General features: G+C 33.6%; 1 protein-coding gene across 2 annotated transcripts in view; it reads right to left on the reverse strand.

The window, feature by feature from the left end:
- LOC123313572 (ras-related protein Rap-1) overlaps positions 1–15,300 on the reverse strand; it is a 171,973-nt gene that overhangs the window by 26,344 nt on the left and 130,329 nt on the right. For both annotated transcript variants that reach the window (XM_044898524.1, XM_044898518.1), the window contains exon 2: positions 8,380–8,509. In XM_044898524.1, coding sequence (XP_044754459.1) covers positions 8,380–8,474 — 95 coding nt within the window. In that variant the 5' untranslated portion in view covers positions 8,475–8,509. The remainder of the gene's footprint in view (positions 1–8,379; positions 8,510–15,300) is intronic.

A 15,300-nucleotide genomic window follows, 5' to 3' on the forward strand; every position in this document is an offset into this window, starting at 1 on the left:
GAAGTAGGATAAATAGAATTCCATTCAGCAATTCATGAACAACGTTGAATATAGTGTAAATTGGAACAAAGCGCTGATTTTGGAGAGGGAGACAATACACATGATAACGTTACTTGTTCTCATCATATGACCAATTTCGTTTTTCAACTCAGAAACCCTAATTCAAATGAGAACATTATTTTTTTATGATTGCGTTGGATTCTGCGAAGAAAATTAATGATAGGTTTATGCTCCTAAAATGAATAATTTCTGAGTTTTTTAGGATTTTCTGAATTTATGTCGTACGTAGAGTCAAATTAATAAAATCTGCTTCATATCAATAATCTAATATGATCATAGAAAATGAATTATCCCAGTAATTAACAAGTGACAAAACTGACAAATTAGATAAGATTATTCTTATGTGAAAATTTTGTTTTATTCATTCAAATTCTGTATTTTGCATTTCAAATAAATGAATTCAGAAAAGAGGTCTGTCACCTGTGGATTATTGTTGAAATTCATCTTCTATGACCATAGGTTATTGATATGAAACACATTTTATGAATTGTACTCTACGTACGACATAAATTCAGCAAATCCTAAATAACTCATTTCAGGAGTATTGACAATTGACATATTAGAATTAGGGTTCTGAGTTGAAAAAAGAAAGTTATGGGCAAATCTTGATTCCAATTTTTGACACATTTGAAACACCGTGTGGCAAGTCTTTCAAAATTCAGTAAATGTACAATATTCTCACATTCTTCGAATTCAAAAATGTGCAAACGGTTTGTGCTTAAGATATTTAGAATAGGAATAACGACATAATACTGAATACGCATATTTCCCTTTTTTTAATTTTTTTTTTCGATATTTTGAAAACTATTTGAATAAAAACAATGGTTTTTACAGACGTGTATTCAGTATTGAATACTAATACATATCAGAAACGGAAAAATTGTAAAAAAATTTTTTGTACAAATTTATCTTCACCATAACCGGTGCTCAGTAGAGTATTTCGAACAATATAATGTGGATGTGGAAAATTAGCTTTCCACTTATAATGCTAAGGGAATACTAAATACTAAGTAGTTAAGAGAGAGAACTTAGCAAGCTGCGAAAAAGATGGTAATATAATTGTCTTCAAAGCCGAAGGTATTTCTCTAGATACACAGAAAAAAACCGAATACAAAGCATATAAAGTGGTAACGTATGACTACGTTCGGCCAGTAAACACCGGTACAGAGCGAGTAGAACTAGAGTTTTATCACAGATCAGCTAGGGCTAATGGAGCCTGTACAAATTGGCAATTTTTGAATGAACGAATGACAAATGTCAACCACAAAAATAATGGGAAAAATTTGAATTTGAATGCAATTTGTTCTAAAATGTATATGAATAGATAATTCTTAGTGTGGATTAAACTGAAATTCTACAGTTTTATGAATAGTTTGTTTATAAGTTGTTTTTTTATGGTTTGTCTCGTTTCATAACCCTACTTCTACACAAACTCCTTTCGCGCCCCACCTTCAAAGCTGGGGCTCAGAGAGTTGATTCCGAAAACTCTACTCTGTCTGGAACGAACGACAACTATTTACACTTTTTGTTCTGAAACTTCGTGCCCGAACGACACGGAACAAAAAGTGCTTATAGAGTCTACTAGCCGAACGCACCACACAATTATAGTCCATTCAAGAATGATTGACATCCCGGTAGGACTTGAAAGTCCAGACGCAGCTTAATATCTGATCATAAAAAGCTTCAATAATTTCTGTAGTTTTAATCACTGAAGTGGAATAAATAAATATAACCTAGAAAAGCATTTGAAAAGAAGAAATATTCGAATTCAGAGTATATTAATCTGCATTCAGAATTGATAGAATAATGTTTCCAATTTGTACGAATGAATTAAGGACATAAACAGCAGTACAAAATCCAAATTATCGTCAGTCGGTGGTTCAGTGCATAGATTCACTTATAATAGATCACTGTTCATTTACAATACCAACCTGAATTCCGCAAAACTAAATCTCAACTTATGAGCTATTACCAACTTAAATTCAATTTTCCATAGCCACCCAAGATGTCAATCATTCTTGAATGGACTATATAAGTTCTGCTCGAAATCCCTGCAACAAAGCCTGTTCAAAACTACTATCATGGAAAATCGATTTCACATAAGAGACCCGGAGTTTCGAAACTAAGTTAAATTGATGTAACAAATATTTTTTAAGCACTTCAAGGATCCCAATAAAACCTTGACTATTCACATGAACCTTGACATCAACTAACTTCAACCTGGACTTCATATTGTTTATAGAAGGAAATGAGTTCAATTTATAGTTAACGCTATAGGATGAGGTTTGGAGAATTCGATGTTCGCATGAAATTGGATAATGTTGATCGCACGTTTGTCATTGGTGTGATATAATATAGGATTAGTGGAGGCTGTCACTTATCGGACTAGTAGAACATTTAATTACTAGGAAAATGGGATCACCAGCAGGGGCGTAGCTACCGCGGTATCAGCGGTATCAGTGATACGGGGCCCCCAGGCTTTAGGGGCCCCCGAATGTCTGTAATTCCTAAAAATGTTATCCAAAACCTCTTACAGGTTTTACAATAGCATTTTTGAGAATAACTGCTAAGACAAACATTCATTTCAAAATCCCGTTCATTACACCGAATCGATCATTCAGATAGATACGAATACTTAAAATCTGAAATTCAGAAAATTCGTGCCATCAAAGAACTTTTAGAATTAGTCGTGATAAAATTCAATAGCCTTGCATCCAGTTTTCCGGACGATATTACTGCATGCCTTTTATTTTAGACCCTTCCGGTTACAACTGCAATCGCTGAAAGGAGTTTTTCAAAATTAAAACTCATAAAAAAATTATCTGAGGACTTTTATGGGACAGGAACGGCTATCAGACATGTCGTTATTGTCGATAGAGGGGGAACAACTTAAAAAAATAAAATCGTCATCAGCTATGGCTGATTTGATAAATAGATTTGTTGAAATAAATGCTAGAAAAGCGTACCTTTAATTTTTGGTATTTTTTGTTTATTATTTGTTTGTTTATCATTTTATGTTGTTTGTATATTATTTTATATCGTTTGTATGTTATTTGTTTGTGAATTATTTCGCTCCCAGCACCAAGTATGAGTTAGAACTTTTAATTATAAGTACATATAATCATTTCGATACTAATCGAACATTTTTTGCTACTTTTATTTTTACTTCACCCTTCCATAGGGCCCCTCAACACTTTTTTATACAGGGCCCCTCTAAGGCAAGCTACGCCACTGATCACCAGCACGGTCTTTCCTAATGAAAATCGTCAGCATCATCATCTTTTGAAAATATTTCTCGAACATAAGCAAAAATGATTTCAAGCAATGTTGAAATAAAAACTGGGTTAAATTTTGAGAGAAAGTTCTGAATTATTTTGTGCTGGTCGGGAAAGATTCCAAACTATATACAGGGTGTAAACGAATAGTTGCGACATTTGAGGGGCGCTTTCTCATCAAAAAAGAGTGTGGATCTTTCATATTAGGGGAAGTACGTACAAAATGACATGGTGTTTTGTTTTTTTCATCATATTTATTTATTTAACGCAATTTTAACCAATCTCCTTTGTTTTTACTCATTTTAGGTTCATTGATTATCAGTATCAAAGTCTTTTGATTAAGTATGAACTATTATGAAATATATATTAAGAAAAAATGCAACCGATCACAAAAACCGATTTGTCCATATAGTACGAGTACGGAAAAAATGACATACTAAAATTTTAAAGACACAATTCACAAGTTTACCGTTTGGTAGACTTTGGGAGATCAGCGCATAAGCATGAACCCAAAAGAGAACAAATCCTACATCGTAACATTGAGTATTTAAGAGGGTTTAATACTCAATGATCGTAACCAAACCTAAGGGTTGGTGAACGTGAAAATAAATCTTCGCTTCTTGAGCCATCATCTATCTGAGCAGTTGGACGGTGCCTCGACAGTTTGAATCTCTTTTCTGATGATGGAGTGTTGGTAGCAGAAATATTTCCTTCATCATCCAGAAATTTTTTTTAAGCTGTCTCTTCTTTTCTGCCCGTGGATCCTTTTTTAGCAATATTTTCTTGCTTGTTTGGAGCAGAAGTTGAAAAAATCACCTTTGTCTGGTTTAGATTCTTTCTCTTTTTCCTTGGCCTCGATTGAACTGGCTCTGTGGTGCTGGCGGAATAGTAGCAACTGGATATGCCAGTGATTGGTACCAGGTCGTTTGTCTTTTGTGAAGAATTTACTTTATTGTTATTTGTTGTCGTTGGATGTAAAATAGATTCAGCATCGTTATTCGCATCTTTTTGGACTGAAGAAGTGTTGAGACATTCAGTTGATGCCAAATGTAAGCTGGGAATAAGTTCAGATGTAATGTCTGCAATCTGATTCAACGGAATATTTGTGGTTTCTACAGGTTCAAACGTGTAGTCTGGAAAAATATCAAGATTGTTGGACCAGATGCCTGTCTATTTGAAGCCTACTTGCATTCTTAACAGTTGCAGCTTTTTCACACGCTTCATTTAACAAACACCCAATTTGTAAATGGGTTGCGTTTCTAAGATGTCTAAAACTCTTGTGTATTCACTGATTCGATTTTTTTTAAATTTCTTGGGGATATGGGATCAGTTTCGTATTTCCCACTGTAGGTAGCGCTGTTTAGAATTTGACAGAGCATTGTAAATTGATATTTGAAAATAATTTGAATACTTTCCTTCGACTTACGAATATGTTGTATTTATAAGCGATTATTGGTGTGTGAAAATGTATTAGTTTCGAGAAAGAGTGTAGAACATTCATTTATTCAACATGTCGTTCAGTAAGTTCAGTTTACTGTATGGACAATCAAGAACTATTATAGCTAAGAATTCGGTGTTGTTGGAATTTGAGGTAGAACCAAATCAGATGAACGAACATTCGGGACGCATATAACTAAGTTTCATGGCAACTTCAGCAATATTTCAAAGAAACTGTATTGGAAATACGTAATGTAAATTGTGAGCATGTATTGAGAATCAGAAATACATATCTCTATTCGCGTCTGTTCTCTAAATATTCCTCCTGAGTATATATAGTGAAAATTCCCTTTTCGTCAACTGAATATATTGGATATTTGACCAATCAACTGTGTTTTATTAAAATCAAATTGAAAAACCCTCCCCATGAATACAATTTGTCAAACAGTAATTACCTTGAGGAAGAATAGTAAATACTGCTTCGAACCCTTATTCGATAGTATTGAAATATTGACAGATTTGTTTTTACAACGAAAATTAAACTGTAAATCACAAATATTCCTCAACAGCTGACAAAATGGGCCAGTTCATATTTTGAACTCGTTGATCGATGTTCGATATCAACGCAAAACAAAATAAAACGAGAGAGCATCATTCTACTTCCTCTGGTAGAACAAGGATAGAACGAAGAAAATGACATGGTGGCGCCGCCACGAAACTGATTCCATATCCCCGATTTTCTGAAATGTTGATGCTTGCAAATAGTGACAAGTGCACACACCAGTATTCTAGACATCTTATGCGTTTCTAGAAACTTCATGTGTTCCGCTAACTCCAGCTCAACTTCAATTGAGTTTTTTTGAATATTCCTAAATCTTTAGAGTCACACTTCAAGGTCTTATTCATATTGAGAGCACATCTTCTAAGCGTCGCCTGAGAAATACCAAATGCTTCCTTTTCTTTGCTTCCATGCTTTAATAGCCTTACTCAGATTCTTGGCTCCAAGACTGCCGATTGGTTTTTCTTTCGTAGTTATTATTAACAGAAACTTAACGGACAAAATGACATACTATGTCATTTTGTCCATTGTATATGTATGTCATTTTGTCCAAATGTAAACAAAAAACAATAAAAAATCATAATTACATAAAACAACCAATAATTGCAATGAAATTAACTGGAATCAATAGATATACTTCATTCACTTTTATTTTAGCAGTCGGTTGGCCATGGAAATTTGACACATTTCACTCTGTATAGTACGAAAATGTGGGGTTATGAAGCTTGTCAAAACATTTTTGGGTTTTAAATCAACGCTATGTTGCCCGTTCTACGTAAAAGTTTCTGTTATTACGTATTTTATCAAAATGTCGAATCTCTTCGGAAAATATGTGACGAACATAATTGAAGTTTATACAAACTGATTGAAGGCATACCAAATCCAGTTATTTGCATGCAAAATACGATAGATCAGTATATCATAATATGCACTAGCTTGAGGAGAGTTAATGTTCGTTATTGTCTTTGGCTTACATCATTTGTAGATTTCAAAAAGAATAACTCGAAGATGAAATGCATATGATGTAGTGGTTGGGAATGGGTATCTCCCGAAGGAATTAACAGATAATTACAAGAATGTTAAATTCTTCAACAAAAATCATCTTGCATCAATGGAAGTAAAAGGAATTAAAGGAAATTTCAAGTTAAGATGAACTTCACCTTTGAACAAAAATTTCACATGAATAAACAAGTAACAGGGCAACTTGCGCGTATTTGTGGCTATTCATCTTAATACATTGATGTAATAATAATAATTATAGGTATTTATTAGTACCTTGAGACATTTACATTGTATAGGACAGGTCAAATGAAAAATAGAAAAATCCATTTTAGGGAACTTATTCTCCGATGATATTTATCGAAAATCGAAAGTAAACTTTTCGCATTAATTCACTCAAACATGAAATTCTCAAATGCCACCACTTTTTTGAGTCTCCCAATAGAAGGAAATTCTTTGTCATCCTCTTCATTCATAATCTTTCTGATTGTGGAAATATCCAGCTGAAATATATGTCGTTTAGATTCAGATGAAACATTATATAAATTCTCTTACATTGAATATGTTCGCTACCGTCTGACATATTGTGGATTTTAGAATATCAGGATATTCGAATGAGCGGACCTGAATTCTCAATAGCACTTTCTGAAACCCTGTTTTTTTTTTCAATCACTTTCGGCATTTTTGTTATAAAAATTGATATTAGTTGTGGCAACGGCGTTATGACATTAACGACATTTCAAGAGTGCCAACCTTACTTCGTTCTAGTTACAAAAACTTGAGAAAATTATTTCATGGCCAACCGACTGCTAAAATAAATTTGAATGAAGTATACTTCCATGGTTTATCGATTTTAATAGCAATAATCACAATAAAGCAACAAATATCTCACCAAAGAGAAAAAAGCACTGTAAAAAAAGTTTTTGTAGGCACGAAACACGTTTGAACTGATTACTGCGGCCCGACTGTGGCAATGGCGTTCAACATTTCACAGTATTGTAAATATGGCTGCCTTCACATGGTACAGTTGTTGGAAATAAGGCGACTATGTCATTTTGTACGCATTTCCCCTACATATTTGCATTTTTTTTAAAACAGCACCTGTTTAGATACAGCCCCTTAAATATGGCACCTGAAAAGCAATTTTCAATGTTTTTTAAGAAGCTAGGAAACGGACGAATTTTTCGGGAGAATAGTTATCTTCCTATCAAGTGCGGAAAGTGATACTTAACTGCTTACCTGAACTCTGCTTCGCATCGTTCGGGCAACGGCAGTTTCGTGCGGGCAAGACACTTTCCGCAAGAGTTAGGAACAATATTTTTTCTACAAGCGCTTGAAATATATAAATGTATCCATTTCACGAAACAGATCATATCTCATTTGATTAATTCATATTATAATGACAGACGTAATTCTGCATGTCGTTGCTATGGTTATCTCATCGTTGGCGTTCCGTGCATAGAGGCATGTCAGAATTTAATTTACTCTTCAACATTTTTTGCGAGAAAAACTCCCTCTATTTCATAGCGGGGTTTTTTCACACTGTTTGGGAAAGTGATTTTTTGCGACTTGAAATCATAGCGGCAAAAGTGTTGAACAGGCAAAGTTTTAAATCATTCAAATTAGAATTGAAAACTCAAATTGAATTTGATTTCATACCAGCAAAAACATCAATGTATCGATGTTTCATGATGTTTGCATCTCTTTATCTGAGGCACCTTCTATTATATCGTATCAAACTGCCTGCAGTGTTAATGAAAGATGTATGAACCTTGTGTCTAGCTCAGGTTAGCAAACATATTCGACACACAATGGAGATTGTCGTAGACACCGATCGGTAATTGAGTGCCACGGAGACGACAATAAAGGAACTTCAATGCAAGTATCCACCCTCCAATTTCAAGTCATAATCTGAACATTCTGAACCGTCCCAGTTAGGAACTCATCGCCAAATATCACCTATAGCATCGATACAATTTCTTACATTAATGTTGCGATATATTCAAGCTGACATATCTTTCCCTCAGGACGAAAGGTCAACGTCATTACCTGGAGTTCTGTCGCCTGTCATTCTCTGATGGTTCTTCTTTTAAGAAAGAAGGCTGCAGACTGAAACGCCTACGAAACTGATGTCTACCCTTCATGAAAACGTTTTGTTGGTGCTGACGATCGCCTCACACTGAAACAGATTGAAATGGTGACAATGGAATCTTCGTTAGTTACAAGAGTTCCATTAAAACACGGACGGTATCTTATTATTTGAGGTACATTTCACCCGAGTGGTTTATTCGGACCAACAAAGAGGATGGATAATGGACCGTTGGATCAAGAAGATGACAATTTTGGAGGTGAAAATATACCTACGGCAAATTGAATATTTGAATAAAGGAGGAGTATAGAATATACAGGGTGTGGCGTAATGAATGGATAATATGGAGCCTGCGGGTAGAGGACTCTATGGCGGTTCAGAAAAATATATTTTACGTTTAGTAAAAGTGCCTTGGTTTTCGAGATATTGGAGATTTTCGAGAATTCAAGAGAATAACACCCTCCGCCACTCGTTTTGCAGGCAAGACTCCAAATGAAGGAATTTTTTCAAACTGTTTTTTGGATAGTATTCCTGGATAGATGATCTATCGAATGTAATTCATTATTTTTGACGCGCATGAATAGTTCTCCATGAAACTCAACTTTTCCGTTTTGCTTATTTTTTTTTCATGAGTTCAACCTAGCGTGGTGTAAAAAAATAATATGGTTACCTGAGAGCCAATGCAAGAAAAAACATGCCCGTTTCATTGAGATTCCGAAATGATATAACTCTCTGTATTTTCAGCATTTAATACAAAATGAATTCCTATTGCAATCAGTTGAGGCCTAGTTCAAGTTAAACACTGTTTCTAAAATTTTCAGCAGCTAAAATGAGAAATGCAAGCAGAATAAAGCAATCATCTGTATAAGAAGTATAGAGCATGTGCTGCATGGTGGCCTCTTAGAGCATCTTGTGTGAAATTTAATTCAATGAAACGATACTCATTTTAAAATTGTTGATATGCAATAAAGCTATGATTCATTAGATAGTGTAGACTATAGAGCATGTATTAGAACTCATGGTGGCCAATTTAACCCTTTCGTTCCTATGAAACCACCTTTAATAATATTTATTCCATGCGCCCCTATGGTTACATCTCAAAACAGCTACAACAGTGTTACGTCAAAGTCGGCCTCTCATAGCGGGTTGCAATAGTTCTGCAAAATAGCGCTGTATAGCGTGAAAATACTTGGTCTTTGCTGAGGTGACAAAAAAAACTGTTTTCTTGCCTTGCACAATAAATAATAATATTACTTGTATTAATAGTTGTGTCCTGGTGGTAACATGTAGAAACCTCCATTTAAAAAAAATTTAAAATAGATATTCAATGAAATATATTGAATTTCATGTATTCTCGACCTTAAAATATGAGTTTATTTCGAATGAAATTTTCTAATTTGGGCCTGAAAGGGTTAAACATCATTTGTGAAACCTTATTCAACGAAGCGATATTTTGAAATTTTTATTTTTTCTCGTTTTCTTTTATTATTGTATCCAATGTTGTGAAATCAATATATATTTTCAAGTTATGAATTAAATTTCAGTATTTTTGTAACAAAGGTAATTACGAAAGTGCTAAAATTCACTTCGTTACTTGAAATTCGCTTAAAAACTATAAACTTTATAACTATAGGGCTTAATAATGAAATAATACGAGAGAAAAAAACCAATTTTAAAATATCGTTTAATTGAATCGAGTTTTACAAAAAGTGTTCAAAGTGGACATCAGGAGCTCTACTAGATGCTTCACAACTTCTTATGAATAATTGCTTTATTCTGCTTGCAAGTCTCATTTCAATTGCTAAAAATTAAAGAAAAAGGCTTACATCAAACTCCGCCTTGACTCATTGTAGTAGAAATTTATTTTGTATTTAATGCTGGAAATAGAGTGAGTTATACCATTTCAAAATCTCAGTGAAACAGACATGTTTCCTCTTGCTTTGGCACTCAGGTAACCGTATTATTTTTTACACTACGCTGGGTTGAACTTAGGAAAAAAAATAAGCAAAATGGAAAATATGAGTTAGATCTTTTTTTTTATGAAAAACTATTCATGCGCCCCAAAAATAATAATCTACATTCGATAGCGCATCTATCCAGGGATACTATCCAAAAACCATTTTGAAAAAATTCCTACATTTGGAGTTTTGCCTGCAAAACTAGTGGCGAAGGATGTGATTTTCTTGAATTTTCGAAAATTTCCAATATCTCGAAAACCAAGGGACTTTTACATAAAATATATTTTTCTGAACCGCCATAAGGTCCTCTACCCGCAGGCACCATATTATCCATTCATTACGCCACATCCTGTATAGTATAGCGGAAAATGATTATATTTAGGATATATAGCCCTTAATTCGAAAATAATATCCAAAAATCTGCTCAACTTAGTATAGTACAGTCAACTTAATTTACTAAATTTTACTGATGTCATCAAAAGATTAGTTATTTTTAGCATTGAGTCGCAAAAAGATTATCAAATTTCGTATAGTTAATAAGTGTATTGTGAGCCTAGTATTCTTCTCAGAAGATACACATAGGGAAAAGAATTAGTTAGATGATCTTAATGCTCCAAGTGGGTTCATGCGAAGTTCAGTGGTTGGAAAAAGTCGAAATTAATTTGTGAGAAACATCTCCTATAAAAATCTAATTTTTCTTATTCTTTTCAATGCCTTGAATGCTTCTACTATGGGAAACTGAACAAGAAACCCACAGTGGGTGGCCTATTAGAAGTTTACAGGGTGAGAAAATCATCAAGTTGGGTCTATCGAATTCATCAGAACTCAAAATTTTCAAATTACAATCTACATTTTTCATTGTTTCAGTTAATTCTACTTAAAAAAAGAGAGGGGTTATATACAGGGTGTGCGGGGAATAACTGTACAAACTCTTACCAGAGATAGAGTTGGACTAGCTGGTTACGGATTGACTATAAAAAATTAATTTCTGGATTTCCCTAGAAAGCTACAGGGTGATTTCCCAACTTCATGGAAATACTTAGACCATCATAAAATCCAAACTTATTGACGGATATAATTGAAACTTGGGAGGTTATTGACACATGCTAAGGTCAAGTGAGAAAGATATCAATTATTTCATTATTCCAGGGCCGGACTCATTAATATTCATTTAAAGTGCTCAGGGCAAAAAAAACACTTTGTATTTCAAATGACAAATAATTGATTCGTTTTTTAGGAAGAAGCTATATTATGCTCCAATTCTCGGTATCACTCAAAGTTGTCACATCAAGAATTATTTTTTTATGAATTTTTGAATTTGGATAAAGTTCGAAAATTTGAATTTTTCACCATGAAGAGAACTGAAAATGTCATGTTTGAATATGAAATGCGAATAACAAATGAAAAAAAACTAAAATACAGTAAAGAGTACCAAATAAAAATAAAAATAGGAACGAATGAATTGTTGAGTCAACGATATTTCAAAAGTGGTTCGAAATGAAAACCAATAGCTTGTATACATTTCTCTTGCCGAATTTTCAAATTGGATACAGCCTTTCGAATCATATCACCATTATTTCTTAAAATATCGCAACAGTTGATTATTCTGTTCATCAGCTGTTCTCTTCACTGGAAGAAGTGTAACTTTGGTCTATATCATTGTTGTCGAACACCCAGTATATATAAGAATAATTTTGAAATATGCTTCTGTATACCCTATACACATCACAAATTTTTTTTTCAAAATACCTTCATTTACTCCCTCAAAGTGAAATCCGCGTCTGGGGTGGCCACCCAGTATATCAACAAATTATTATGGTCTTCTTCACCTTCAGTGACTTTTTTAAGAAAATTCATTATTTATTTTCGACCTGCACAAGATGACTATGTCCTGTTCAGGTAAAAAAATTGCAATTTTCGAACTTTATCCAAATTAAAAAATTCATAAAAAAATAATTGTTGATGTGACAACTTTGAGCGGTACCAAAAATTGAAGCATAATTTAGCTTCTTTCAAAAAAGCTAATCAATTATTTGTAATTCGAAATACAAAGTGTTTTTTTTACCCTGAACAATTTAAATGGAGATTAATGAGTCCGGCCCTGGAATAATGGTATAATTGATATCTTTCTGACTCAACCTTAGCATGTGTCAAGAACCTCCTAAGTTTCAATAATATCCGTCAATAAGTTTGGATTTTATGATGGTCTAAGTATTTCCATGAAGTTGGAAAATCACCCTGTAGCTTTCTAGGGAAATCCAGAAATTAATTTTTTATAGTCAATCCGTAATCAGCTAGTCCAATTCTATCTCTGGTATGAGTATGTACAGTTACTCCCCGGACACCCTGTATATGAACCCGCATGGAATGAAATGGAAACTTTCACAGATATTAAAGAAAAACTTGAAATAGAGGAAATGAGCTATTTCGATTATTCTGTGACTTCCGGATACCATAGACAAAAACTGTTTCGATAAATAATTTCGACATTTCGTGAATTGTTAATGAATTCTCGATAATCCCACCAAATAATTCATTAGGTACAATTCCTGAAATGTCGAAATAATTTATCTTTTCTGAGTAGCATCAACTGAAACAATAAAAAATATAGGTTGTAATTTGAAAATCTTGAGTTTTCATGAATTCAATTATAGATTCTCCAATGGTATGGTACAGTGTTGAAATCATCATCAAATCAGCTAACTCATCACGCTGTGTGTGCCATTTAATATAAGAAAGTGGTAGGTTGTTTCAGGTAGGTATAACCGAAAGCTGCAGAGATCTCAAAATATTTTAGGAAGGAAGTTCATTGTCGATTATCCTAAGATACAAATTTTCAGCAAAAAATTATGATTACGTCCCCGTAAATAGGCAGTGAATCACCTGTATATTCACTCTATATGACTGAAGATATTCTGAATGCTAAATTACATTCATATAATTACAGTAATAAGTAGTCAATATCATTTCTCTCATTTTATTTTTTTAATATGAAAGGGATGAATCCCCTTTGGCGAGCCTTTTGATTCATCTATCCCCTATTATATACAGGGTGTCCCGGAAAATGTGGGAAACCTCTCTGATTCAGATAGAACATAAAAAATGAAGATGACATAATTTTTTTTCCTAGCGGCCCCCTCTACGAAGATACGACCTCCTAAATGACGCCACTGGAAATCCATTTTAGTGGAATAAGTTTCAAACTCAAATTTTATCGGATTCAATACCATGAACTGAAACTTGTTTGTTCCTTGAATAACTTTCGTATCACACTTTTTTGCAGACAAAAAAACTAGACTTCATGTTATTTTTAATAGAAATTAAAAAATTACTTACTTCTTTCATTTTATCGACACTGAACAAGAGTACCTTTTCTTCAGCTTAATGTTCAAGGTATCCAAATTTGTTTTTTTTAGCACCTTATCATAGAGGGTGTTAAAAATGTAAGCATTAAAATGTACAACCTAGTCCGCCCCTGGTAAACTGAACAAGCTAATTTAAATTTGAGTGCGGTAATTTAAGAGGTCCTCACTGCTATTAATCATATAAAATTTTCATTAAATTGTCATCTTATTTTTTTATGTTCTATCTGAATCCGAGCGATTTCTCACATTTTCCGGGACACCCTGTATAAGATTCTTCACAACAACATGAAATGTAATTCACGACTCATAATTATTGATATTGAAAACCGTTTTCTCCAGTTTTTCTTGTATCCGCCAAACCAAAGGAGAATGAACAGTTTACCGATTTCAGAAGGGGAAACATGACTCTGTCCCAATTAAAATTCAGGTTTAAATTACGTAAAGGAAGAACTGGAGATAAATTAGCAAGCAGAACTGTATAGCCAGTCAAAATTTTTCATGTCGAATAATTTATTACCGAATCGTTTGAAGATGAAAATCTTAACGGGAGAAACAAATTTCTATTGATGAAAGAAATATAACACCAACGAACGGGTAATACAGAACGACACTCGTTTTATGAACGAATAAATAAATTTTCTAAAATTACCAAAAGGTCGTCACAGTCCCGAGACTCATTCTAGGCGTTTAAACCACTTTATTCAAGAGGATATTTATTCGCTATATAAAGCCGGATTCAGTTAATTTGGATGTTGAACAAACAACCAAAATAATCGCATTATTCGAATCAGCGAAGTGTTTGATATCTTCACAGTATTCACGAATGGGAATTAACGGATCCGCGTATTTTATGGACACTGAAATGGAATATGCTCTATTTTCCATTATTTCCAGTAGTAATATCCCTAGGACATTGATAATAGACGAGATAATTTTATGACTTATGACAATCGAAAGCTAGTTCCTTGGTAACAGCCCGAAGCCGAAGACTGAGGTCTGTTATCAAGCAACAAGCTTGAGAAACTTGTCAGAAAATTATGAGGCGGAAAATTTTTTGACCAAAAAATTTATAACTCAACACAACGAAATATTTATTTATTAAAAGTACAGTTAGTGAAAGTACAATTATTGAAATTTAACTTAACATCAGATTTGTTGCTGTTCTCTACATCAAAAGATCTATTAATATAATATTATTTTATTAATTTCGGAAAAATTTAACGAACTGCCATTACGGTTACATTGATCAGCTTGTAGTTTCTTCCTCATTGCCATTCTACTCTGTAATATGTGCTCATTGCATCGCGGGCATCTCGGGCTGGTAAATAATCATTGAACTAAAGAAAGAACTTTAGTTCAATGTAAATAATATATTTTTAAATGGGCCTATCATAATATCATAATACTTTGCTATTTGAGCGCCATCTGTGAGTCAAGCTTGTTTTTAAGACGCTAGGACTAGTTAACACGTTAACAGCCGGCGACCAGATGACATGATTCTTGAAGCGCCAAACAAAATCGTGGCAGTTAACGTGTTAAAATATTAATTTGAGTGCCA

This window comes from Coccinella septempunctata, chromosome 1 (genome assembly GCF_907165205.1).
Source record: "Coccinella septempunctata chromosome 1, icCocSept1.1, whole genome shotgun sequence".
Taxonomy (NCBI): Eukaryota; Metazoa; Arthropoda; class Insecta; order Coleoptera; family Coccinellidae; genus Coccinella; species Coccinella septempunctata.